The sequence below is a fragment of the Xenia sp. Carnegie-2017 genome, unplaced genomic scaffold, assembly GCF_021976095.1.
Source record: "Xenia sp. Carnegie-2017 unplaced genomic scaffold, XeniaSp_v1 HiC_scaffold_24, whole genome shotgun sequence".
Lineage (NCBI taxonomy): Eukaryota > Metazoa > Cnidaria > Anthozoa > Malacalcyonacea > Xeniidae > Xenia > Xenia sp. Carnegie-2017.
Genome location: NW_025813487.1, coordinates 18159889 through 18186302, shown reverse-complemented (window position 1 = coordinate 18186302; position 26414 = coordinate 18159889). Strand labels below are relative to the sequence as shown.

Here is a 26414-nt window from a genome sequence, read left to right as displayed (position 1 = left end):
AACCTTTATAGACAGAATACAAGATGGCAAAGTTTGGCTTCCTTTCATTTGTTTTGTTCTGGTGGATTTCAACATGTCAAGGTAGTTATTATTTTTATTAGATCATTAAGGAAGTAAATGTTTATTTTTGTCAAATAAAACTGTGGAATTTGCTTAGAAATTTAAGCTAAATTGACTAAAATACTTGCTGGTTTTAAGTCCTCATGTGTACACAATAACACTCATCGTAGCCAGTTCTGCATTTAAAAATAATCCAAAAGCAATACCTTGCAGTATTTTCATCTTTTAAATACATGCACATAATGGCTATTTAGCAAAGAAGTAAGAATATCTCATTTACAATAAGGTAATTGACATTTTTTGCAGTAAATAATGATAGCACTTATGCTTGTACAACAATACCAAATGTGTTTCGCCATTATAAAATATGTTGCTCTATGGGGCTGTAGTGCAATTATGAATCTAAATTATAAACTATTAAATATTTATATGCCAGCTATTATTATTTATGAATTGATGTTCATACCAATGTGTGAAGAATGTTTAAATGCCCATGACTTTATTCATACACCAATGCACTAAATCTTCTGTTAATTAGAAATCAACCTCAATCATTTAGTTTAACATCATTTTTCCATTAAGTTTTCAAAGTTTATCACTTCTAGTAATTTTAGTATCTTCTGTAGTATTGCTTTTTTTGCTTAGAAAGATCACATCTGACCTTGATGTACTAAAACTATTTTGCAATCATTCAGTTCAATTTTAAAAGGAAAAAAAACTTGTTTGTCAATTTAAAAAACCTGTTTATCAGTTTCACAAGTTTTTTTTGTGAATCCTGGGACTGCAGGGTTTTCATAATTTTTCTCAAGTACATCATTATAGCTGAAACTGATTACTGCCTTTTGATATCTGGTTAAAGTAATGTTCATCTTTTATAAGTTTTTATCAACAAGGTTCTTACTGATGCATGTAGAGGTACTTGTTACAGCATCCTATGCTACTGACTCCTCAGTGTTGAGCTTAACAGTTAAACCTTTCTTTCCTTTTTCCTCTGTCTTTATCCATGTCCACCATACCTCCCTGATATCTCCTGGTCTATGCTTTTCATTCTTGACTTTCATGAACGGATTTCATGCAAAATATCCAGAATGCCACTTTTTCTTTGTATTGAACAAGTACACAAATGTCACACACAGACGTCACATTCATCTTGTTCATTTAAATCTTCTTCCAGAATTAATTTGGCTTGATATTCTCTTTATATCCTATTGAAAAACAGGGTCTTGCAGAGATGCGTGGGGCAGAGTCTATTACATCATCATATATTTCATGTTTTACCTGAAGTTTAGTCTGTATGTCATATTCACAATCATATTTGTATGCATGCTAAAAGACAATTGCTAAACTCGGCTGACGTTATTTGTGGCGTAGCTATGTCACATTTGAAAAATATAAGTAATGGATTTTATTGTGTAAGATCTTGAAATGACGACCCTAAGGGAGTTGATAGATTTTCTTTACTGCACAAGGCAATGACAATTCTTCCTTATTAAGCTGAGTATATATCTTTACTGACAAGGTCAACGTCTACAAAGCTATTGTTCTTTCGTCTCTGTCTGTCATTTTATAAGGTGGCACTGCTTGTACTCCACAAAGTAAAGCCTTACATGATACCGCGTTGACTTCTCCTTTTTGTCCTAATGTATTAATACTTCCAGCTATTGTATGAAAGTCTTAACATAAAAATATCATGAAAAGCTCTTTGAACTCCACAACACAGGCGTTGCGGCTTATTTTCCTATCCTTACTTCGCATGCTTTTAGGCACACGGCGCCGAAGGTTATTCTAGAGCAACCGTATGGAAAACAGCTCACCATGTTTTGCATGGGAACAAAACAATGTTAACGAGTTTGAATCTGAATTTTATGGTGGTCCATTTTTGCTTGAGGTCGTGCATATCCTCTGTGACATAGGTCTCTCTATAATTGTGGTGAATTTTTGCTTGAGGTTCTACATATTCTCTGTGACATAGGTCTCTATAATTGTGGTGAATTTTTGCTTGAGGTTCTACATATCCTCTGTGACATAGGTCTCTCTATAATTGTGGTGAATTTTTGCTTGAGGTCATACATATCCTCTGTGACATAGGTCTCTCTATAATTGTGGTGCTTTTTTGCTTGAGGTCGTACATATCCTCTGTGACATAGGTCTCTACAATTGTGGTGAATTTTTGCTTGAGGTCATACATATCTTCTGTGACATAGGTCTCTCTATAATTGTGGTGAATTTTTGCTTGAGGTCGTACATATCCTCTGTGACATAGGTCTCTCTATAATTGTGGTGAATTTTTGCTTGAGGTCTTACATATCCTCTGTGACATAGGTCTCTCTATAATTGTGGTGAATTTTTGCTTGAGGTCATACATATCCTCTGTGACATAGGTCTCTCTATAATTGTGATGAATTTTTGCTTGAGGTCGTACATATCCTCTGTGACATAGGTCTCTCTATAATTGTGGTGATTTTTGCTTGAGGTTGTACATATCCTCTGTGACATAGGTCTCTCTATAATTGTGGTGAATTTTTGCTTGAGGTCGTACATATCCTCTGTGACATAGGTCTCTCTATAATTGTGGTGAATTTTTGCTTGAGGTCTTACATATCCTCTGTGACATAGGTCTCTCTATAATTGTGGTGAATTTTTGCTTGAGGTCATACATATCCTCTGTGACATAGGTCTCTCTATAATTGTGATGAATTTTTGCTTGAGGTCTTACATATCCTCTGTGACATAGGTCTCTCTATAATTGTGGTGATTTTTTGCTTGAGGTCGTGCATATCCTCTGTGACATAGGTCTCTATATAATTGTGGTGAATTTTTGCTTGAGGTTGTACATATCCTCTGTGACATAGGTCTCTATAATTGTGTTGAATTTTTGCTTGAGGTCGTGCATATCCTCTGTGACATAGGTCTCTCTATAATTGTGTTGAATTTTTGCTTGAGGTCGTGCATATCCTCTGTGACATAGGTCTCTCTATAATTGTGGTGAATTTTTGCTTGAGGTCGTACATATCCTCTGTGACATAGGTCTCTCTATAATTGTGGTGAATTTTTGCTTGAGGTCGTGCATATCCTCTGTGACATAGGTCTCTCTATAATTGTGATGAATTTTTGCTTGAGGTCGTACATATCCTCTGTGACATAGGTCTCTCTATAATTGTGGTGAATTTTGCTTGAGGTCGTGCATATCCTCTGTGACATAGGTCTCTCTATAATTGTGGTGAATTTTTGCTTGAGGTCGTGCATATCCTCTGTGACATAGGTCTCTATAATTGTGGTGAATTTTTGCTTGAGGTTGTACATATCCTCTGTGACATAGGTCTCTCTATAATTGTGTTGAATTTTTGCTTGAGGTCGTACATATCCTCTGTGACATAGGTCTCTCTATAATTGTGGTGAATTTTTGCTTGAGGTTATACATATCCTCTGTGACATAGGTCTCTCTATAATTGTGGTGCTTTTTGCTTGAGGTCCTACATATCCTCTGTGACATAGGTCTCTCTATAATTGTGGTGAATTTTTGCTTGAGGTCGTACATATCCTCTGTGACATAGGTCTTTCTATAATTGTGGTGCTTTTTTGCTTGAGGCTGTACATATCCTCTGTGACATAGGTCTCTATAATTGTGGTGCTTTTTGCTTGAGGTTGTACATATCCTCTGTGACATAGGTCTCTATAATTGTTGTGCATTTTTGCTTGAGGTCGTACATATCCTCTGTGACATAGGTCTCTCTATAATTGTGGTGCTTCTTTGCTTGAGGTTGTACACATCCTCTGTGACATAGGTCTCTCTATAATTGTGGTGATTTTTTGCTTGAGGTTGTACATATCCTCTGTGACATAGGTCTCTCTATAATTGTGGTACTTTTTTCTTGAGGTTGTACATATCCTCTGTGACATAGGTCTCTCTATAATTGTGATCCATTTTTGCTTGAGGTCGTACATATCCTCTGTGACATAGGTCTCTCTATAATTGTGGTGCATTTTTGCTTGAGGTTGTACATATCCTTTGTGACATAGTTCCTCTATAATTGTGGTGCATTTTTGCTTGAGGTTGTACATATCCTCTGTGACATAGGTCTCTCTATAATTGTGGTGCATTTTTGCTTGAGCTCGTACATATCCTCTGTGACATAGGTCTCTCTATAATTGTGGTGCATTTTTGCTTGAGGTTGTACATATCCTCTGTGACATAGGTCTCTATAATTGTGGTGCATTTTGCTTGAGCTCGTACATATCCTCTGTGACATAGGTCTCTTTATAATTGTGGTGCATTTTTGCTTGAGCTCGTACATATCCTCTGTGACATAGGTCTCTCTATAATTATGGTGATTTTTTGCTTGAGGTCGTACATATCCTTTATGACATAGGTCTCTTTATAATTGTGGTGAATTTTTGTGGAACAGCTTCAAAAACCTGAGTTCCTCTGTCATCATATTTTCATTTGAACAGCTCACAGGGTATTATGCATGTGGTAGTTGTAGTCGTTGTTATGATAGATAAAAAATATACTTAGGTTTGATATGTTTTTGTTATCTGTCATTTGGTACTGTTTTTATTTAAAAATTGGTCTTTAATGGCTCAAAATGATATAAGTTTTATTAGATTTTATAGTGTCATCTTTTATTTCTTATCATAGGAGTAATTCTATCACCTCCCCCTGGCACAAGTTTTACATTTCTACCTGGAGAAACACACAATATAACATGGACATTTGATGATGATTTAAATGCTTTGGTCAGAAGAGATTGGTCTTTTACTGGTAGTAATGGTTCACAATCAACACTGTTGGCCACTCTCACTCTGGATTTGCCATTGGTAAATTTTAATGATCCAATTCTTCCAAATTATGACGTCTACAAACCTTCAACGCTGCGATTAAGAAATATTACTCATAGTTATGATGGAACGTATGAGTTTCAATTAACAAGAAGGGGCAGTGCGTTATCTCCTTTTATATCTAAAGTCAGAGTTTTCGTTGCAAGTAAGTCGTCCTTTTTTTATTATTTTATATTTTTATCAGTTTTAGAAATTTATATTTTTTATTTGAAAATTAATGAAAGCAATACATGTATTCAGTTAGAAACGTAGAAAAATAATGAAATACATCTATTTAGTTATAAAAAATCAAATACATCTATTTAGTTATAAAAAATCAAATACATCTATTTAGTTAGAAACGTAGAAAAATAATTAGACCAGTGGTTGTCTTAGGGAGAGGTTGTTATTATCAATCGTAGGCAGGCATAAATGCAAATCGAGGCTTCGATCATTGTAGATATCACGCAAAACTGTGTACGGATATAGGTGTATTAACATAAGCCTTCGAGAGAAATCTCTTATGTGACTTTTTTGCAAATATTATCAGTGTTACATTTCCTAGACAATTTTTGATCAAGTGGAACCCCAAGTTTTCTAAAGGTTTTCTAATTAGAATTTAAAGCAACCTTTAGATAAGTTATGGAGTCACCAGCAAACAATGGAGGTTTTATTTTTGTTAAACAGTAAGGCCAATTGTTGATGTTCAGCACAAAACGTAATGGCCTTAAAATACGCAAAATCATGTGGCACTTTTTATGATAACTAAAGTCTTTTTATTTGACATTTCTGTTATCGAATATGAAATATTTGCTATCTCATCCTATATGCGATCCTTCTGCTTTCAAAGATTAAACATAAGTTTAAAATTAATCTCAATCGGAACAAATCGTTGGCAACTAAGTCCTATCAAAATGTTATGAAAACAAGAGTAAAAACAAAACTACACAGGCTTAATACAGTTGTATAATTTTCAATGCTATCTGATTTTTCAGTAAACGTTTGAAAAACAATTGTTAAAAAATGAAATACGTTTTATTATATTTTATAGTTTTATCTTTATTTTCTTGTCATAGGAAGAATTTTATCACCTCCTCCTGGCACAAGTTTTACATTTTTACCTGGAGAAACACACAATATAACCTGGAGATTTGATGACGATTTAAATGATTTGGTCAGAAGAGATTGGTCTTTTACTGGTAGTAATGGTTCACAATCAACACTGTTGGCCACTGTCTCTCTGGATTTGCCATTGGTAAATTTTAATGATCCGATTCTTCCAAATTATGACGTCTACAAACCTTCAACGGTGCGATTAAGAAATATCACTCATAGTTATGATGGAACGTATGAGTTTCAATTAACAAGAAGGGGCAGTGCGTCATCTTTTATATCTAAAGTCAGAGTTTTCGTTGCAAGTAAGTCGTCCTTTTTTTTATTATTTTATATTTTTATCAGTTTTAGAAATTTATATTTTTTATTTGAAAATTAATGAAAGCAATACATGTATTCAGTTAGAAACGTAGAAAAATAATGAAATACATCTATTTAGTTATAAAAATCAAATACATCTATTTAGTTATAAAAATCAAATACATCTATTTAGTTAGAAACGTAGAAAATAATTAGACCAGTGATTGCAACGTTAGGGGACTAAGAAATTCAAACCATGTGCATGCGTCGTATGGCTCATGTTATTGGTTGATTACGAAATCATGGGTTGAAGTGTATATTGGCTACCAGAGGCGGTTCTGTAATTTTTCAAACGTCAGCCATAAAACAGCAGACGCCGGAAATCCTCCCTTGGGAAATTTTGAAACATAAGGTGCTAGAAATGCGATTTCAAGCATTTTGGAATACCTTAACTGTCAATTTTTGCAGGGATACAAAGTGAGCGAAATCGCCGTTGTTAAAAATCAATGATAATAATCAATGCTCTTCCTCATGTTGACTACATCATTCTTCAAAGTGGTTATCAAATAGAAACCATCCATAACATCAATAGTTTTTCCCTGCAACAATTGCGTACTGGAAGAGTAGCATCCAGAATCTTTCTGGTAAAAACTAGCGCAACAATAAAATGAAATTGAGTGACTAATGAAAGTAAGTAAGAAGCATCAGCAGCAAGGGAAGGCCTTACCTCGTCGCTTACATAAACTTTCGAACTTTTTAAGAATGCCAACTCGCTCAACCCATCTGGTTTTACAAAGACTTACCAGTTTTGCCTTCTTTGTCTGAACATCTAACTTGTTCACGTGCTCTGCAAGGGGCATGTTGCGTATCTGTGATATGTTGATAAAATTGGCAGCTTGAGAAACAACAGATAACATGTTATTAATTTCAACGTTAGAAAGAGTGTTACAGACAGATGAATTTACTCGATGACTATAACAGTGGGTGTATAAATTGCATTCATTAAAGAATCAACAAATCGTTGAACAAAGGGCAACTGTTTTTTGTGACGAATCTTAGCTTCATCTGCAATGATAGAATAATATCCGTTTTTATCTCCGTCGAATTACCTGATCAATACAATTGATGATTTTTTTGCTTGTCCTGGCAATATTCTTTTATGCTTGCCACATTCGAACAAATGATTTTCCAAAGTTTGATCACCAGCTCTAACTCTAAAATTTTAAGATTCAACAAAATTACCAACATTGTTTTTAACTGAATAGCAACCAACCTCTGAGTGAAATTGAATATCATCACGATGACGTTGTAATCCAATGGCAATTAAGAAACACCAAAGAAAAACTTTGTCAACAAGACAAAGTCCATATTTAGTCGATATGGAATTCTGGAAACGATAGTATCCGATAGTCAGCCTCATTACTCATCGGAAGAATGCAAACAGCTTGCGTTAGACTACCTTTTCACACATAACACCATAAGTCCGAGTTATCCACACTCAGGTGGATTACGTGAGATAAACAGTTCAGACACTCAAAAACATTCTCAAGAAATGCAAAGCGAATGGACAAGACCGACAAGAATATCTCGCGCTGTTAGACTATCGTAACACCCCCCATTGACAGTGTGAGCCCTGCGCAAGCCGCTTTGATCAACCATTCCTACTTTACAATGTAAGCTGTATCCCAAACCTATCTACCAAGCTACATTTCACACTGTTCGTCAATAACTGCACTGCCAAGGCTTCGCAACAACTGAAAGAAGGTGAATGAGTGAGATTTCGCCAAGACTCGGTATGACCATGGACTCGCGAAACGATGATACGAAAGCATCAAACACCCAGAAGCTACATGGTAAAAAGCGACTACGGAACGCAACACAGAAGAAATCGTAGATACATACGAAAGACACGGGAAGAACCACCCACCTAGACAACTTGAATGATGATAATACTCAAGACCTAAATTCAGATTCAGCTGCAAATGATGCTACAGAGAATGCTCAATGGGGTTGGGATTGTGTGGCAGAATGGTTTTCTTCAAACTATAAAGATGACATTGCTTGCGAAAACAAATTCTTGGTTATGGAATGTTTTCACTGCTCTCCATGTTGGTAGAAAATCTCCTATAAGTAAAAGAATCTGTATTGATTTTATGTTGTGTTGAGCGTAGGCCCTTTGAAGTTGCCTACCAACATGGCCGCTTTGACGTCGTCATACGAAAGAGCTTCATTCTCTTTTTTCATCGTTAGTAGATAAAAGAAATTTTCTTAATAGTTTCTTAGGAAATCTCTTCAAAAGAAATATCCTTTTCTAGAAGTTATGATCACTTTCCTTGAACTCATCCGATGGCAATGTCTGCTTGCATTTTATCAAACACCTAACGAAAGTAACCTTTTCCCATCGTGACTTTTTCTTTTCACGTGTTAAAAATACCTTGTGCCTTACCAAGCGTTACCAATTGAACTTTACCTTTTAAGTATGAAACAATCGTCATAATATCTGGTGAAGAATTATTTTTGTACTATTTTCTATTTATTGTGTACAATTTTTTGAAGCTTTCATCCACCTCATCAGCCAAAACCATCTTGGTGTCCCATAAAGATACACAAATAATGTTGAACGCCATTCTTTTTCTTGAGCCCAAGTCTTGGTCTGCGTAGTCATTTTCAGACTCTAAGTCGACAATATCCAATAGGAAGCCCACGTTATGAGAAACAATTTGGTATGAGCTTGATGTTGTTCAATAATCAGCTGACTTTAATAATGTCTTCAGTATTTCTTTTGGTGTCTTGTCTTTTGGGTTCCAATCGAGAACCGAAAGCAATTTTTTGCTATCATGAAGTTCTCCACTATTCCTATGTTGAAATGTTTTTGTTTTACTGATTATTTATATATGCTCCGCTCGTCGTTTTACAGTGTTCATTCATTTTATCACTGTAGACACTTCCACTGTCTGAAACTTTGTTGATTTCAATAAATGGCAATCTTCTATTTACCATACCAAGTACACGGTCAGAAGCATAGTGATGGTTTTTGTGAATCTTGAGACAACTCTTATAGTGTAGATGGTAAAGGTCACTTACCAGTCTTAAAGATTTGTAAATGTGTTCGATATTAAAGACGCTGGACTTCTTATTTCTTGCTCTTTCAATCCACTTGATTTCAGACGTTTCAAAATGCTATTGACTAAAAACATACAAGAATGCAATGGCAGGTCTTTTGTGGCCACGCGGATGTCATTATCATCTCCACCAAGATCTTCCTCTACAGGATGTGTATCGATCAATGAGTTGTGATGTATTCCTACTAAAAGTGTGTATGGACAGCGGATATATTATCAAACTTCTGATTTCTCATTGTTTACTTGCTTACATGTTAAAGCATCAAAAAGTTCATATCTACCGACCTTTGGCAACGCACCATTTGGAGAGCATTTTTTGTCGTGAAGCTTACGGGAAATGGGTGCTTCTTTTGTGTTTCGCGAAATAAAAGGAGATAGAGGAGATTAATTTTAGAAAACATGAATTACTTAATCAGACATGTATAAAACATGTTTAATGTTGACTCAAACCGCAAGTTAAAAAGACAGAAGATGTTTGAAACTTTGCTGTATCTCTGGATTGCTACTTTAAAGTAGATATAGTTTTTCGATAGAGAAGCTTATTTTACATAACATGCGTCAGCGCAGTTCTTACCACAAAATTGGCAATAAAAACGTAGGACTTCTTATTGCGTTGCATTAATTGTGACAGAAATATTTGCTATTTTCAGCTATTAGTTGGAAGTTTATTAAAGCCTTGCAATTTCAGAAAAATCCCTTAGACTTTATTTTTTCATTATATTAAGGAGAAGATTGTTTCAGCATCCATTATCTTTATCATAATTAGTGAAATTTTTTTGCTTTTGTTTACAGTAAAACCTACAGTGGTGATTAATTGTTCAACTCCTCTGGTTGTGAGTAAAGGTGATAATGTGTCATGTGTATGTAGAGGTGAAGGAGGTAACCCTCCTGCTAAAGTTACATGGTTTGATAGAAATAACGGAACAGGTCTTGAATTTGGAGTTAAAAGTGCGACTTTAGTAATCACTGGTGCCTCACCAAATGATCGTGGAAGTTACAGATGTAAAGCTGAAAGTTTTAATGATCCACGTTTCATTGACGAAAAATCCATTGAAATAAAAGTGAATTGTAAGTTGCGAACTTATGTATTTAGTACTTTTGCAATAAGGTTTTCAAATTGTCAAATACGTAGAATTTTGAATTTTAAATTTTAGATCAACCAAGAAATACGACCATAACCCTATCAAAAATAAATCCAAAAATTGGTGAAAGTGTGATTATAACCTGCGTATCAGATGGTTATCCTGAACCAACCTACACCATTTATCATAATGATGCTGTTGTCAGTAATAATAAGACATACATCATTCATCCCATCAACTTCAATCACGCTGGTTCATATCGTTGTGAAGCAAAAAATAAACTGGGAAATGATTTATCTCATCTTCAAAATCTCACTGTCATCAAAGGTAAAATTTGCTAAGAAAGTAAGAGCAGAGAGTTATCCACATAAAGATTATACATGTATGAATGTGAAATATAAATAGAAATAAAAATAGGACAGAAAGCGTACATGTGGGTAGGCCAGCTGTTTACTATGGTTATAAAATGAAGTAGATAAATATTTAATGAATGCATTTTCAATAATATTATAAAATTGTTTACACTAAGCTTGTCCGAGATGTGCTTTTTGCTTAATGTTCGATCAAAAGACTCAACAACTGTCTAACCCTTTTTGATTTACGTCACGCCCTTGCTTAGATTTTACATTACGTGACTGTGGTCACATCTGGGAAAGAGAAGCCTTCGAAATTTCTCAAAAATTTTACCTGTTATTTCATTATAATTTTCACTAAAAACTATTTTGCTATAAATACTATACCGTTAACAACATCTCTTTCAGTTTTCTGACATGTATGAGATATGAAATATTTTCCAAATATTATTTTTCTAACGATTCTGGAAGACTTGACTCGACCTTCGGTCTCGGGCTTGCACTGATCTGCTCTCGAGTTCTCCCAAAGGTCTCCTTGGTTTTCATAAGCCTGTGCAAACACAGTAAACATCTTTTATTTCTTAACTGAAATCGAATTAAGTATAAGGTAAGACCAAGCTAATGGTTCGTGTTTTTTGTGTAGTATTGGAGTTATCCAGTTCCATCAGTCGATCAAGGCCATTTTTACTTCAACGTCAACTTCTATTAACAACAATCTCAAAGGTATCTTTAATAAAAGAAGTTATAATTTTCTAGGTACTCCCACGAGTTAATAGTGGATTGGACACATGCAGTTTATTGCTAAACTTTTTATTCCTCCTCATTTAAATTCTCCCTATTTTTCGTCCTATTTAAACTTTTGAGGCTATGTTTATACATATTATACTCTTTACATCATAGTCATCCCCTTCTCAACTGGCTTTATAGTCATTCTAAAAAGCTTCTTTTTCTTTTAGGTAACTTAACTTCTACTTCAAGAAACATTGATAACTGTAAAACAATGAAAATAAAAGAGACAAAAACGAAATGGTACATTATATTGGCAACCTTGATTTCTGGAATTATTGTCGGCATTGTTATTACATCCTTGTTCTTTTTGCGATATCGTCAACGGTGGGTGAATAAGAAACGAAAGCAGCTGTCGAGCAATGCTAAAGGTAGAGTAAACACAGTTGATTCAACTTATCAAGAATTGGATTTATCAAAAATGAATAAAGAAGATAATTATCAATCGCTGAGGCCAAAAGATGAAACAGTTGATAAAACTTATCAAGAACTAAATTTATCAAAAATGAATAACGAAGACAGTTATCAGTCGTTGAGAGAAAATGATAAATTCAGTTGATACAAGAAATGAATAAATTTTACTTCGTGCATCACGAGCCTAATTGAAATGGTGACTGTGCGAGCTATTATTGTTTTAAACGTTTAGGTCTGCATAAAGTTTGTGGTAAATCTCACATTATCTTTTTAGTAATGGTTGTATTAAGTTTAACTGTTTAAGTATTAATTATCAAACAGTACGTTTGGCAATACTTTCTAGAATATATCATCCCAAATTCTTGTTCTTGGTATTCCATGTTAAATTTTCCGCTTTCCTTTTTAACACCAAATAATGTTTTAATTGCAACTCATCAACTACAAAGTGCACCTCACAAATGAATAAACAATTAGCAATGTTATAAAATTTGGAAACTTTTTTTGATTTTTGTCTTTATTAGTGGTTCCAATAAGCAACCATTTCCCAAGGACTTTGAAAGTTTACGGAGAAAGAGATATTCGCCATCTTGATGGAAATTTTAATTGTAAACGAGAAAAATCCTTCGTTGAATTCAACCAATTTGGCGGCCATGATAATTATCTATCCTCAGCGATTGATAATTATCCGTTACATGCAACCCACTAAAGCCATGTTCACACGACATAAACTATCCTGGGTTTAACCCTGGTTAAAATTAACCCATGTTTATTTTTTGCGTGTAAACACAACCTACCCAAGATTCACCTAGGTTAAACTCAACCTATCTCTTGAGATGGTATGGAGAAATGTTACGACCGGAATCCCATAAATTTAACAGTTTTGAGCCCAAATTACAACTTCAATTAAAACTTCAGTAGCAAATCGGGAAACATATTGGGTTTGAATTTGACGTAGTCTATTTTATAGTTGTGGAAGAGATGCAAATTTATAGAAAGTAACGCTTATTAATCATTTATTTATGGCGGCCTATAGCTTCAAGTACGTACCATCCATAATATTTTTTTAAACTCACTTCTACAACGAAGGCAAAGGTTCCAGTCATATCACATAGAACGTAATTTTTCAATAAAAGGTTACTTTCATCGCATTTAAAAAAAGAAACGGGCATTTTCACTGTACAAAACTAACGGCAATTTTCAAAGCAGAAACAAAATTTGACGTGACTTCCGGACTCCAACTGTCCTCGTTTCTGGTTGTAAAGAGTCTCCCTTTTTTCGTTCCTGGTTTTTGTTTTTCTTGTTTTCTTCTCTCCTGCTTTAACAAGTTAAAAATCGAGTTGTTAGCAGTGAGGCTGGTGGGACGTTATGAAATTAAACCTTTTGATTGTTTTTGCAAAGGAAATTCAAATAACTATATGTACATTACCTGTCTGAATTTTTCATTTCTGTATATCATAACTTAATTAACATTCATATATTTTCATCAAAATGTTTTATTCACATTTTATTTAATTGTTTTATGTATCCTTTTATTAACCAATCAAAATTGATTCTTGTTTTGTCAAGGTCTGCAGGTCTACTTCCGCCGACATCCCACCCCACCCCGACTCAAAATATACATAAATGTACACAAACACACCTAACTGAGGCTAACTCACAACTGAGTGACGTGACGACGCAAAGAAGACGAATAGAAGAATTTTTAAACCAGGAAGTTGAATAACTTCAACCGTTTAATGCTAAAGCAAAAGCCTAGACGTTTTGGTAAGTTAAAAATCATTTCATTTTTAGATGTGAAGTGTTCAGTTGTAGATTACTGATGGAAATTTCGTTTTATACGCTTTAAATTTGTTGTGTAATTTTCACGGAACTATGTAATTGGCTGCTTCAGGATCTTTAACGTTGAACATGAGGCAACAGTTTTAATAAGAATATAGTTTAATATTATTGTTTACTTAAAAATGAAAAAATATGATAAGATTCAAAGCTCTTTACTATTACATAAATAACCAATGGAAGTAGTTGACATATAATCACATATCGTTAATGCGTTATTGTCGTTTCTAGAGTTTTGGTGAGGAGTTTTGCCATGTAGATAACATCATAGCCCCGAGAATAATAGCATTGAGTAAGGTTTTCGACACGAAATCTCTACAAAGCTATAATCCTACGCCCATGAAGTTATAAAAGTTTAAGTAATAAGCCGATATTTATTATTGCTATATTGGTATTCTGTATGGGTAATGTGATTGGTTCATTTAGAGGCACGTGACTTAAAACAAATGCAATGTTTCTCTGCCTATGTTTACTTTCTTATAAAAACAAAAAACTTTTATATTGTCTGAGAACCTAGAAATAACGTTTTTTAAGCTTATTTGCTGATGAAATGAAGCTATTTATAGAAACAATTGAAAACACAAGTCAAATTCAGGATCATGTAAAGCCTTAAAATTTTTCAAAATTTATGATCTTGGGTGTGCAATACAAACTTTCTAGTATGGCTCATAATTATCACCATTGATGTTTTCATAATTCACTAAATTGGCCTGTATTTTGCCTCTTTTGTTTTTGCTTTCAACATTGGTAATTGGGAACAATGTTGGGATTTGTGTGATGTTATTATTCTCAATTGTTGTGCAAACATTTTCATGCATATTAACAAGTAAAATTGCAACGCTTCCCATATTTACTGGCCTCTTTTTCTTTCATAGATATCGATGTTGTTAACAATGAGCATAAATGTCCCCTTTATGATATCAACTTACCTTTGGTGTATGGCATTCTTTCTTCCTTGTGATGGTAAGAATTCTTAAAAATAATACTTAGGCTTATAAGTTTTGTTTATTAATAACCTTCAAATATGTGCTGTGTGTTGTTTTTACTCTCTTCTTAGTGCTGTGGAAACCCCAGTTTTTCAGCTCCGGCTCTGGCCTCTTTTTGTCAATTCTGAACTCCGGTTTCTAACTTGAATCACTAGCTGTAGCTGGTTTATTTCGCAAGTCACTGTTTAACATTTTAAGGTGTAAAGTATTTATACGTAAAGTTAAATTTCTGCACTCCGACTTTCAATCAGAAATTGGCATGTGTGAACGAAATCTAGCATCATGTTGTGTCATGCATAAAATGTTTCATTTTCATGCAAGTTCTTCAATTTTAGCAGATAGTTATCATTCGTTGATACAAAAATGTTTTGATTTAATATTTTTACCAAAGTCTGACAGTATTTTGCATCATGAACAACTTCTGACAAAGTTTTGCTGGAGTTGAACAAACTTTCAGAAGGCAAAATAGGCCAAAGCTCCTTTGCAATTTGCATTATCCTTTCCATCGCTAGTTTTTTACAGTAAACTATTTACATAATTTGAAAGCTTCGAAGAGTTTCCCTAATTATATATGTTATTAATCATTGCTTCTATAGTTAGTGACAGGCTTGTAATCATTGTAGCATGTTGTTTTTCAATTTGCAAACTTCAAAGAAACACCAAATTGCCACTCTGTTGAAAATTATAAGTTTTGCCCTAATATGAGATTTAAATTTCCTGATTACTTTTCTAATCCCACTGGTGCATTACTGTGCATATTTTGCTTTTAGAGGTTATTTGAACTTTCTAGGAGCAGAAAAGCTTTTGTGATAGTAACAAATTATATGTAAAACATGCACATAGCTGTCATACATTAAGTAATTATTTGGTGAGGTTGTGCATGATATTTAGAATTATCTAGGCAAAGTTTGTTTCAGGGAGAGGTTGTTTTTATCAATCGTAGGCAGGCATAAATGCAAACCAAGGCTTCGATCATTGTAGATATCATGCAAAACTGAATTCGATAATTATTTTGTTACTCACCTCAACTACCTGTAAAAAATTCTTGAAATTTCAGCTAATGTGTCCTCCTGAGGCAGTTAGTTTATTCAATTTCTTAAAGTTCCATTTACTTTTTTTATAAACACTAGTCATATCCCATAATTTGCAACAATTTTTGAAGTGAAGGCTAACTTTTGCATTGTGTACAGATATAAGTGTATTAACATAAGCCTTCGAGATAAATCCCTAATGTGACTTTTTTTGCAAATATTATCAGTGTTACAATTCCTAGACAAATTTTGATCAAGTGGAACCCCAAGTTTTCTAAAGGTTTTCTAATTAGAATTTAAAGCGGCCTTTAGATAAGTTATGGAGTCACCAGCAAACAATGGAGGTTTTATTTTTGTTAGACAGTAAGGCCAATTGTTGATGTTCAGCACAAAACGTATTGGCCCTAAAATACGCAGAATCTTGTGGCACTTTTTATGATAACTAAAGTCTATTTATTTGGCATTTCTGTTATCGAATATGAAATATTTGCTATCTCATCCTATTTGCAATCCTTCTGAGTTCAAAGATTAAACATAAGTTTAAAATTAATCGCAATCAGAACAAATCGTGGGCAATTAAGTCTTATCGAAATGTTATGAAGACAAGAGTAAAAATAAAACTACACAGGCTTAATACAGTTGTATAATTTTCAATGCTATCTTATTTATCAGTAAACGTTTGAAAGACAATTGTTAAAAATAGTAATTATCTCAAAAATGGTTTGCATTTAAAATAGTAATGAATTCATCGTTAAAATTGGAGAGATTTCTTGAGGATGTTGCTTATTTTCGTTATTACGAAATGAAATAACTTTGGGATTTCACTAAAGATGTTTTCGTAAAGTTTCTTATAAATTTTCGTATATTTTTATGTACGTTGAAAAAACATTTAAATTATTTCAAAACCATATGTACGCACTTTGTACCTATTTTTATTCATTTATCTTTCATTTCTTATCATAGGAGTAATTCTATCACCTCCTCCTGACACAAGTTTTACATTTTTACCTGGAGAAACACACAATATAACCTGGAGATTTGATGACGATTTAAATGATTTGGTCAGAAGAGATTGGTCTTTTACTGGTAGTAATGGTTCACAATCAACACTGTTGGCCACTGTCTCTCTGGATTTGCCATTGGTAAATTTTAATGATCCAATTCTTCCAAATTATGACGTCTACAAACCTTCAACGCTGCGATTAAGAAATATCACTCATAGTTATGATGGAACGTATGAGTTTCAATTAACAAGAAGGGGCAGTGCGTCATCTTTTATATCTAAAGTCAGAGTTTTCGTTGCAAGTAAGTCGTCCTTTTTTTATTATTTTATATTCTTATCAGTTTTAGAAATTTATATTTTTCATTTGAAAATTAATGAAAGCAATACATCTATTCAGTTAGAAACGTAGAAAAATAATTAGACCAGTGGTTGCAACGTTAGGGGACTAAGAAATTCAAACCATGTGCATGCGTGGTATGGCTCATGTTATTGGTTGATTACGAAATCATGGGTTGAAGTGTATATTGGCTACCAGAGGCGGTTCTAGAATTTTTCAAACGTCAGCCATAAAACAGCGGACGTCTGACATTCTCCCTTGGGAAATTTTGAAACATAAGGTACGAGAAATGCAATTTCACGCATTTTGGAATACCTTAACTGTCAATTTTTGTAGGGTTACAAAGTGAGCTAAATCGCCGTTGTTAAAAATCAATGATAATAATCAATGCTCTTCCTCATGTTGACTACATCATTCTTTAAAGTGGTTATCAAATGAAAACCATCCATGACATCAATAGTTTTTCCCTGTAACAATTGCGTACTGGAAGAGTAGCATCCAGAATCTTTCTGGTAAAACTAATGCAAAATAAAATGAAATTGAGTGACTAATAAAAGTAAGTAAGAAGCATCAGCAGCAAGGCTTTACCTTGTCGCTTTCATTGTTTATCATGTCCTGAAGAGTGTCGATTAAAGAGATAAACGTTCGAACGTTTTAAGAATGTAAACTCGCTCAACCCATCTGGTTTTACAAAGACTTACCAGTTTTGCCTTCTTGGTCTGAACATCTGACTTTTAACGTGCTCAGCAAGGGGCATGTTGTGTGTCTGTGATATGTTGATAAAATTGGCAGCTTGAAAAACAACAGATAACATGTTATTAATTTCAACGTTAGAAAGAGTGTTACAGACAGATGAATTTAGTCGATGATGACTATAACAGTGAGTGTATAAATTGCATTCATTAAAGAATCAACAAATGACAGAACAAGGGGCAACTGTTCTTTTTGAGAAGAATCGCAGCTTCAGCTTCAATGATAGAATAATATCTATTTTTTATCTTCGTCGATATTACCTGATCAATACAATTGATGATTTTTTAGCTTGTTTTGGCAATATTCTTTTATGCTTGCCACATTCGAACAAATGATTTTCCAAAGTTTGATCACCAGCTCTAACTCTAAAACTTTAAGATTCAACAAAATTACCAACATTGTTTTTAACTGAATAGCAACCAACCTCTGAGTGAAATTGAGTATCATCACGATGACGTCGTAATCCAATGGCAATTAAGAAACACCAAAGAAAACCTTTGTCAACAAGACAAAGTCCATATTTAGTCGATATGGAATTCTGGAAACGATAGTATCCGATAGTCAGCCTCATTACTCATCGGAAGAAGGCAAACAGCTTGCGTTAGACTACCTTTTCACACATAACACCATAAGTCCGAGTTATCCACACTCAGGTGGATTACGTGAGATAAACAGTTCAGACACTCAAAAACATTCTCAAGAAATGCAAAGCGAATGGACAAGACCGACAAGAATATCTCGCGCTGTTAGACTATCGTAACACCCCCCATTGACAGTGTGAGCCCTGCGCAAGCCGCTTTGATCAACCATTCTTACTTTACAATGTAAGCTGTATCCCAAACCTATCTACCAAGCTACATTTCACACTTCTCGTCAATAACTGCACTGCCAAGGCTTCGCAACAACTAAAAGAAGGTGAATGAGTGAGATTTCGCCAAGAGTCGGTATGACCATGGACTCGCAAAACGATGATACGAAATCATCAAACACCCAGAAGCTACATGGTAAAAAGCGACTACGGAACAGAACACAGAAGACATCGTAGGTACATACGAAAGACACGGGAAGAGCCACCCGACATCGATAACCTGGATGATGATAATACTCAAGACCTGAATTCAAATTCAGTTGCAAACGCTGCTACGGAGAATGCCCAATGGGGTTGGGGTTGTGTGGCCAAATGTTTTTTTCCAAACTATAAAGATGACATTGCTTGCGAAAAACAAATTCTTGATTGTGGAATGTTTTCACTGCTCGCCATGTTGGTAGAAAATTACTATAGGTAAAAGAATCTGTATTGATTTTATGTTGTGTTGAGCGTAGACTCTTTGAAGTTGCCTACCAACATGGCCGCCCTGACGTCATCACACGAAAGAATTTCATTCTCTTTTTTTATTGTTAGTAGATAAAGGTAATTAATTTCTTAGAAAATCTATTCGAAAGAAATATCCTTTTCAAGAAGTTATGATCACTTTCCTTGAACTCATCCGATGGCAATCTCTGCTTGCATTTTATCAAACACCTAACGAAAGTAACCTTTTCCCATCGTGACTTTTTCTTTTCACGTGTTAAAAATACCTTGTGCCTTACCAAGCGTTACCAATTGAACTTTACCTTTTAAGTATGAAACAATCGTCATAATATCTGGTGAAGAATTATTTTTGTACTATTTTCTATTTATTGTGTACAATTTTTTGAAGCTTTCATCCACCTCATCAGCCAAAACCACCTTGGTGTCCCTTAAAGATACACAAATAATATTGAACACCGTTTTTTTTCCTTGAGCCCAAGTTTTGGCCTGCGTAATCATTTTCAGACTGTAAGTCGACAATATCCAATAGGAAGCCCACGTTATGAGAAAGAATTTGGTATGATCTTGCATGTTGTTCAATAGTCAGCTGACTTCAATAATATCTCCAGTATTTCTTTTGGTGTCTTGTCTTTTGGATTCCAATCGCGAAACCGAAAGCATTTTTTGCTATCATAAAGTTCTCCATTATTCCTATGTTGAAATGTTTTTGTTGTACCGATTATTTTTATATGTTCCTCTCGTCGTTTTACAGTGTTCATTCGTTTTACCGATTGTCCTTATTCAACTGTGCACGCAAACCTTCGTGTGACCCAGTAAGTGAAATCAGCCAATCAAGTTCTTTCATCACTGTTGATACTTCTACTGTCTGAACCTTTGTTGACTTCAATAAATGGCAATCTTCTATTTACCATACCAAGTACACGGTCAGAAGCATAGTGATGGTTTTGGGGAATCTTGAGACAACTCTTACAATGAAGATGGTAAAGGAAACTTACCAGTCTCAAGCCATGCATTTGTTAATCGACCGAGGATTTCTGGTGCCATATAAAAAAAGAACCATGCGAATTTCGTCCGTTTTCCATTTAACGATGAACCATGTCCATGTTTGAACATCCAACAATCTACTCAATCCAAAGTCAAATAGTTGGCATGAAATTGGCTTTAGATATCTATGGACTGTGTTCTCTCTGTGCTGGTACTCAGGACCGTTCACAATGTCTTAAATCATGAAATGTCTTAACTTGACTCTGAAGATGACTACCGCTAAGGTTGTCGAAACGTCAGTCAACAACAACAAAAACAGTCCTTCTCAGGACTTTATTAACCTGGACGATCATCATTTACAAACATGAAATGTCTTAAGTCATGAAATGTCATAAGTATGCTTTTTCTCTAAAAGGCGCTATTTAATAGGCTTAATGATCGGGTCCTTTGTCGATAGAAGCAGCTCATTTTTAAATTGGCTTTATTTTGACGATGACTAATTGTCCTAAGCTGTAGTTTTCATCATTAAAACAACTGCCATAAATACAAGTTGTTCCCCCCCCCTGATAGAAGACAATAACAGGTGGTAAAATTGTTCTATTGAAGTTAATTGATTTTTTTCATATAATTGCAACTAAAGGAAAGCAGTTTAAACCAGGAATGGTAAAAAAATAGAACAATTATTCGTTGAAAGTGTATTGAAAATGTATTAATTAAAAAATGCATGTGGGCTCAAATATTTTTTTATCCAACTCTGTTTCTGTCTTCCAGATAGCCTGATATGGCCATCTAAGTAATATTGCAACGCAATAAAAAATCTTTGAGTCAAAGCCATTTGCATTCATTGCGAATTCTCGCATTATTGTAATCAGTAAAATTGTTATGTTATCAGAAAAATTACACTTTGCCGATGAAATATTTTTTAAAAATGCACCTAACACTGACTAATTCACTCAATATTCATTTTTTGATTGTGACTAATTTAAGTAATAAATGTTTTCTGCTTTTAATTTCAGTGAAACCAAATGTGACTATTAACAATTGTTCAACTCATGTGGTTGTGAATGAAAGTGATAGTGTGTCATGTGTATGTAAAGGTGAAGGAGGTAACCCTCCTGCTAATGTCACATGGTTTGATAAAGATAACAACATAATTGGTTATGTTGGAGTTGTAAGTAAGACATTAGTAATCCCTAATGTTGCAGTGAATGATGATGGAAATTACACATGTAAAGTACAAAGTTATGATGGTGAAGATTATAGAGATGAGAAATCTATTAAAATAGTAGTGCAATGTAAGTCTTCAACTTCTATATTTATACTTTTGTTGCTATAGATGTTTTAGTTTTTCAAATACGTTACTGTGGCAGCTGGTGTAGCTATACAATATTTCATTATCGACTTTTGCAAATATCGTGACAGTGGAATATTAAATTTTATTTTTAGATCGACCACGACAAACCAATATCACCATCAGTCCAATGTCAGCCAGAAAAGATCAAAATGTGACAATATCCTGTGAATCAGATGGGCATCCTGAACCAACCTACACCATTTCCCGCATTGGTACTGATAACACGTCTGTTGTCAGCAATAAAAAAACATACACCATTCAGTCCGTCAACTTCAGTGATGCTGGTTTGTATCGTTGTGAAGCAAAGAATGAACTGGGCATTGATTTATCTGAGGTTAAAAATCTCACTGTCAACGAAGGTAAAATTAAGAACCTCAGTTTATCACTTGTTGGACTTTTATTTTGCATTATGTACGAACTTTCTTGGTAGCAAAAGGTGAAAGACCGATGTTTATCTTATTATAATTAGCAATAGTCTTGAATGCGCTTGACTACCCTTATAACAATAAAATTTCAGTAAACAACGAAGATTGCTCTGATTACATAACTTTTTACTGGCTCGTGTGGTAAAGCAAAGACTGGCAATGTCTGCATGCTGCATTAACCATAACATTTTTTTCTATGTATATATATTCTTCAATGACTATCAGTAAAAATATGTTTAACTTATCTGTATTCCCCAGTATAATCATTAAAGTGTTTAGAAAAGTAAATTGCCTAGAGTTCATTAATTTTAAATAGATTACTTGGCGTGAATTGCTAAATGACTGGAATTTCAAACTAGCAAATTTTCACGATTTGGTGGCACGCATTTCAATATTGAAGGAATTTCAATATTGGAATCATTCTCATGTGAACAATTTTTGTCATTGTGCTAGCTCCCATGTCAAGCTCACACAGTCTATCGCCGTCAATAATTACGTCATCGATGACGTTTACTGTGACCTTTACGTCATCAATTAGTTCCACTACCACTAACAACGGTAACTTTTTTGTAACGTTTTTTTCTTTAATTCTTTAATGTGGAACAATCATTTATGGAGAGCGTGTCTCACCATTTGTTTTTTAAACTTTTTTATTAATTTATCAATTAGTTCTAACGTATGACCTGACACTAACCTTCGTATGTATTGTGAATTTTATTTTTTTTTTTGCATATCGCATTGTTTCATTCTGGCTATTTCAAACTATTTGCTAGACCTATTTAAAAAAACTAATGATTAATGTTTGAATTTGGGGTCGTCAAGAAGACTGTTCGATAAAATTTATCAAAGTTCACAACTCTTTATTTAAGTTGGCCAAAATACTCCTACAAGCAGAGATGATGGCAACAATAACTCTATTGGCCCTACGACTCTAGACAAAGAGGATAATGATGGACCAAATATTGCTCTGATTGTTGGCATTGCTGTTGGAGCGGTTTTCCTTGTCGCCATTCTAGTTTTCCTTGTCATTTTCTGCTATCGTAAATCAAAGCAAAGTAAGTTTACCATTAAATTTAACCGTTAAAAAACATTTCATGGTTGGTGACATTGTGTGGGATTTCAAGGTGTTTCATTTTAAAATTGTCGTTTATTTTCAACCATTAAAAACATTTCATGGTTGGTGAAATTGTGTGGGATTTCAAGGTGATGTTTCATTTTAAAATTGTCGTTTATTTTCAACCATTAAAAAACATTTCATGGTTGGTGACATTGTGTGGGATTTCAAGGTGATGTTTCATTTTAAAATTGTCGTTTATTTTCAACCATTAAAAAACATTTCATGGTTGGTGAAATTGTGTGGGATTTCAAGGTGATGTTTCATTTTAAAATTGTCGTTTATTTTCAAATTATTGAGCATCTGTTTTTGTGTTATTTTTATCATAGGAAAAAGACACCGGTAAGTGTATTATTTATTATAGTTTTCTTTGTATGAATTGTTTCATTTGTCAATTGCTTTAAAAATTTAGTAAGTACGACTTGCCTGTATAGACCTCTGTCAGGAAGGATGATTAAATTTAAAATTTGTAGGTCGCTCCAAAATAGTCAAATATAATTAAAGTTTAGCTCAGCTGATTTCTTGTTATATTCACGTGAAAGAGGATTAAAAGAGGAACGCTCAACTGTCACAAAAAACTCGCAATCTCAACACAGCTTGATTATTTTAACCGAAAACTGTTGCAAATTTTGCCAATGCGCATGTACGAAACAATTTCAGCACGGTTACAATCTCAGACCGCCATACCTTGCGTGCCCTCTGAGACATCTTGAAAACGATGCAAAATGGCATAATAACGCCGTATATATTTGCGTAAATTCGTGGCTAATTTTTTATAAACTGTGGTTTTAAGTTACTAAACTTGCTATTATTTTAAGTTTATCATTTATATGATACATATAATCATGGTTGTTGATGTTCCAGTGATGGTATAAGTGTTAAACCAGTGGTTGGAGATAACAATTATGAACTTGATGGTGCACCCGGTGTTAGCAACGAGAGTCATTATGAATCGGTGAAGGATGATAGAACAGACAAGAATCTTCCTGTTGGTAAATCCAAGCCGTCAGATAGTAAACCACCTGTATATGCATCTATCAATAGAGAAAACAGACAAGGGAATCCGGTTTGTTGTTGTGGATTTTTGTCATTTCTTCTTCATAAATATGGATTAAGATTTGTGCATGTATTTTATTCACTGAAGACTATGTTGAATACATTATGCAGATTATCGAGGATTAAATGATTTATGTAATTTTGAATGATGATACAGACAGTTATAAAGTTTGGAGTTTCAAATCCTCCAACTATGCTGACAACTTAGTTATTTTATGCTTGGTTAATTTTTTTGTCCCTGCAAGTGGATATAATCGAACAGAGTTTACTATGTTGAAAATGAATCGTGAGGGAAAACTTTTCCTTGGGTCGAGTTACTTGAACTTTCAGTGAAGGCTTAAAGTAATCTTCATTCGTCGGTTTTTTGGACCCTTTAAAGCCTCTATATTTACAAAATACATTGTTCAATTTCATCATTTTTTAAGTGTTTTTCCTTTAGTTATACTCCTCCCTTGACCCCAAAGATGCTCCTAAAAGAGATCCTACCCAAAAACGTCCTGCACCAACCGAATACGCCAGTATTGATATTAGTAAACTGGCACCTGTGGAGAAAAAAGACGAGAAGAAAGGCGACGATAAAGGCAAGGATGAAAAGAAGAAAGAGTAAGTTTTCTTATTTCTTTACTGTTGAGGAGTTCGATAGCTGGACATCATTTTTTGATGGACGATAAAGAAAGTAAAAATTGATTTTGTTGATTTCTACTTTCAAAATACCATAAATATATTTGAAACATTACTTTTGCCATTCACCATAGTATTTGCGATCTTTAAAACGATTTTCAGATTTGTCATCACGACGAAATGTCATTTTTATAAATATATTTTTCGTTCTCTTTGTTAATTTGTTATAAATTTCCCCAGGACCGCCGACCATCGTTAATAAAACAACTGCTAAACACATTTTTTGTTCTTCAGTGTGGTCTACATTTGATCTGTGAACAGTATAAGACAGCTAACAAGATGGTTGTGTCTATGTACATATTGTTTCACCGAGTGAATTTTGAAGAAATTACCTGCCTAAATTAAGCAACAACATTTCACTGACTTTAACTTAGCACTTTAAATATATAATCATTTGTTAGATTTCGTTAATGAGTCGAAATACTTTAATCACGTAGAAATTAAGTGTAGAAATAAGATAGAAAAAAATGATGCGATTGTAAGCAATGTGGTAGAAAACCCTCGAAATTTCTCCTTTACTATTGAATTATATTATCATATGTTAGTCTTTAAATACCCTGTTTAGTACATGTATTCAGCATTCACGATATTTTCTCATCTGTTATAATGGTATTTGCATAGTTTAAACACACTCTAGTTGGCAGACATTTTTGTCAATAGACTTTCATTTTGTTTCGTGTTTGCTGCTCATGTGGTGTGAATGGTCTCTCTAGATGGTAGAAGAAATAAATATCAAATATTGTAGAGTGTAGGTCTTTCTACCATCGACATATGTATAGCCAAAAAAATTTTTGACGAAGTATTTTAAACAGAACGTAAAAGTTTAAAATACGATATATTTTAAAAGGTGGTATGTGTGTGACACAAACTGTTTTCGTAAATGTTACTTCATTTAATTCGACATTTAATGTAAGCAATGAATTTTCCGATAATTTGTGTTCAAACAAGTTAACCAAGGAAAAAAGCGGAGGTTTTTTTTTGAGTAGGGATGGTGTAATGAGGTTTGAACAAGTTTGTGCCACATGTACTGCAATCAATTCCCTTAATTTTTTTGTCAAAAGATTAATTCTTTTGTTTTAGTAATAATTTTTCATACGTAAACAATAAACATACAATGAACATTTTAGTTGTAGTGATAACTATGAATGTATCAATGTAATAGTACGATAAATCGTCATAAATTTTGTAATGTAATTCTAGATAATTAATGTATGTATTTAATGCATACGTAATTGTAATCAATCAATACAACAATGTGCCTTCGCGTTTATTAACGAAAGTTCAGGATTCACCATTGCGCGTATGGTTGTAAACATTTTTGGAATTTTATACTTAATGATACTATTTTAATGTATTTTGCATGCGTAAAATAAATAGCACGTATACAAATGAATTTGGTTTATGTTTAGTTCGCTTCTGTTGTTTTTAAAGTGACGATATATTTTTGTCCTTCTAAACTGAACGGTCGTAACTTTTGCGTGATGGAAACACGTT

At 33.9% G+C, this 26414-nt stretch overlaps 2 protein-coding genes across 8 annotated transcripts in view; both read left to right on the top strand.

Annotated features, from left to right (window-relative positions):
• LOC124451692 (neural cell adhesion molecule 1-like) overlaps positions 1–12434 on the top strand; it is a 60979-nt gene extending 48545 nt beyond the window's left edge. For 2 of the 6 annotated variants that reach the window (XM_047002303.1, XM_047002302.1), the window contains exons 2-7: positions 12–81; positions 4700–5044; positions 5955–6296; positions 10206–10481; positions 10568–10822; positions 11492–11841. In XM_047002303.1, coding sequence (XP_046858259.1) covers positions 24–81; positions 4700–5044; positions 5955–6296; positions 10206–10481; positions 10568–10822; positions 11492–11604 — 1389 coding nt within the window. In that variant the 5' untranslated portion in view covers positions 12–23 and the 3' untranslated portion in view covers positions 11605–11841. Of the gene's footprint in view, positions 1–11; positions 82–4699; positions 5045–5954; positions 6297–10205; positions 10482–10567; positions 10823–11491 lie in introns of all 6 variants that reach the window. The other 4 variants (XM_047002300.1, XM_047002304.1, XM_047002305.1 and 1 more) reach the window with 3 other exon arrangements.
• Positions 12435–13680: 1246 nt separating this feature from the next.
• On the top strand, positions 13681–26313 carry LOC124451690 (hemicentin-2-like). 2 transcript variants are annotated; one of them, XM_047002297.1, is made up of 11 exons: positions 13681–13812; positions 14760–14847; positions 16865–17206; positions 21307–21585; positions 21737–22003; positions 22523–22627; positions 22939–23124; positions 23513–23525; positions 24048–24249; positions 24679–24842; positions 25155–26313. In XM_047002297.1, exons 2-11 carry the CDS (start codon positions 14766–14768, stop codon positions 25168–25170), a joined length of 1656 nt encoding a protein of 551 aa, XP_046858253.1. In that variant the 5' UTR covers positions 13681–13812; positions 14760–14765; the 3' UTR covers positions 25171–26313. The 2 variants fall into 2 exon arrangements, with proteins under 2 accessions (XP_046858253.1, XP_046858254.1); XM_047002298.1 differs by lacking the exon at positions 22523–22627.
• Positions 26314–26414: the final 101 nt, after the last annotated feature.

What these genes read in the sequence shown, in the direction of transcription:
- LOC124451690 (XM_047002297.1), top strand. Translation starts at nt 14,766, where the DNA reads ATGTTGTTAACAATGAGCATAAATGTCCCCTTTATGATATCAACTTAC. An exon ending in ATTCTTTCTTCCTTGTGATG is followed by an intron (nt 14,848 to 16,864) that starts GTAAGAATTCTT and finishes TTCTTATCATAG; the next exon opens with GAGTAATTCTATCACCTCCT. An exon ending in AAAACAGACAAGGGAATCCG is followed by an intron (nt 24,250 to 24,678) that starts GTTTGTTGTTGT and finishes TTTTTCCTTTAG; the next exon opens with TTATACTCCTCCCTTGACCC.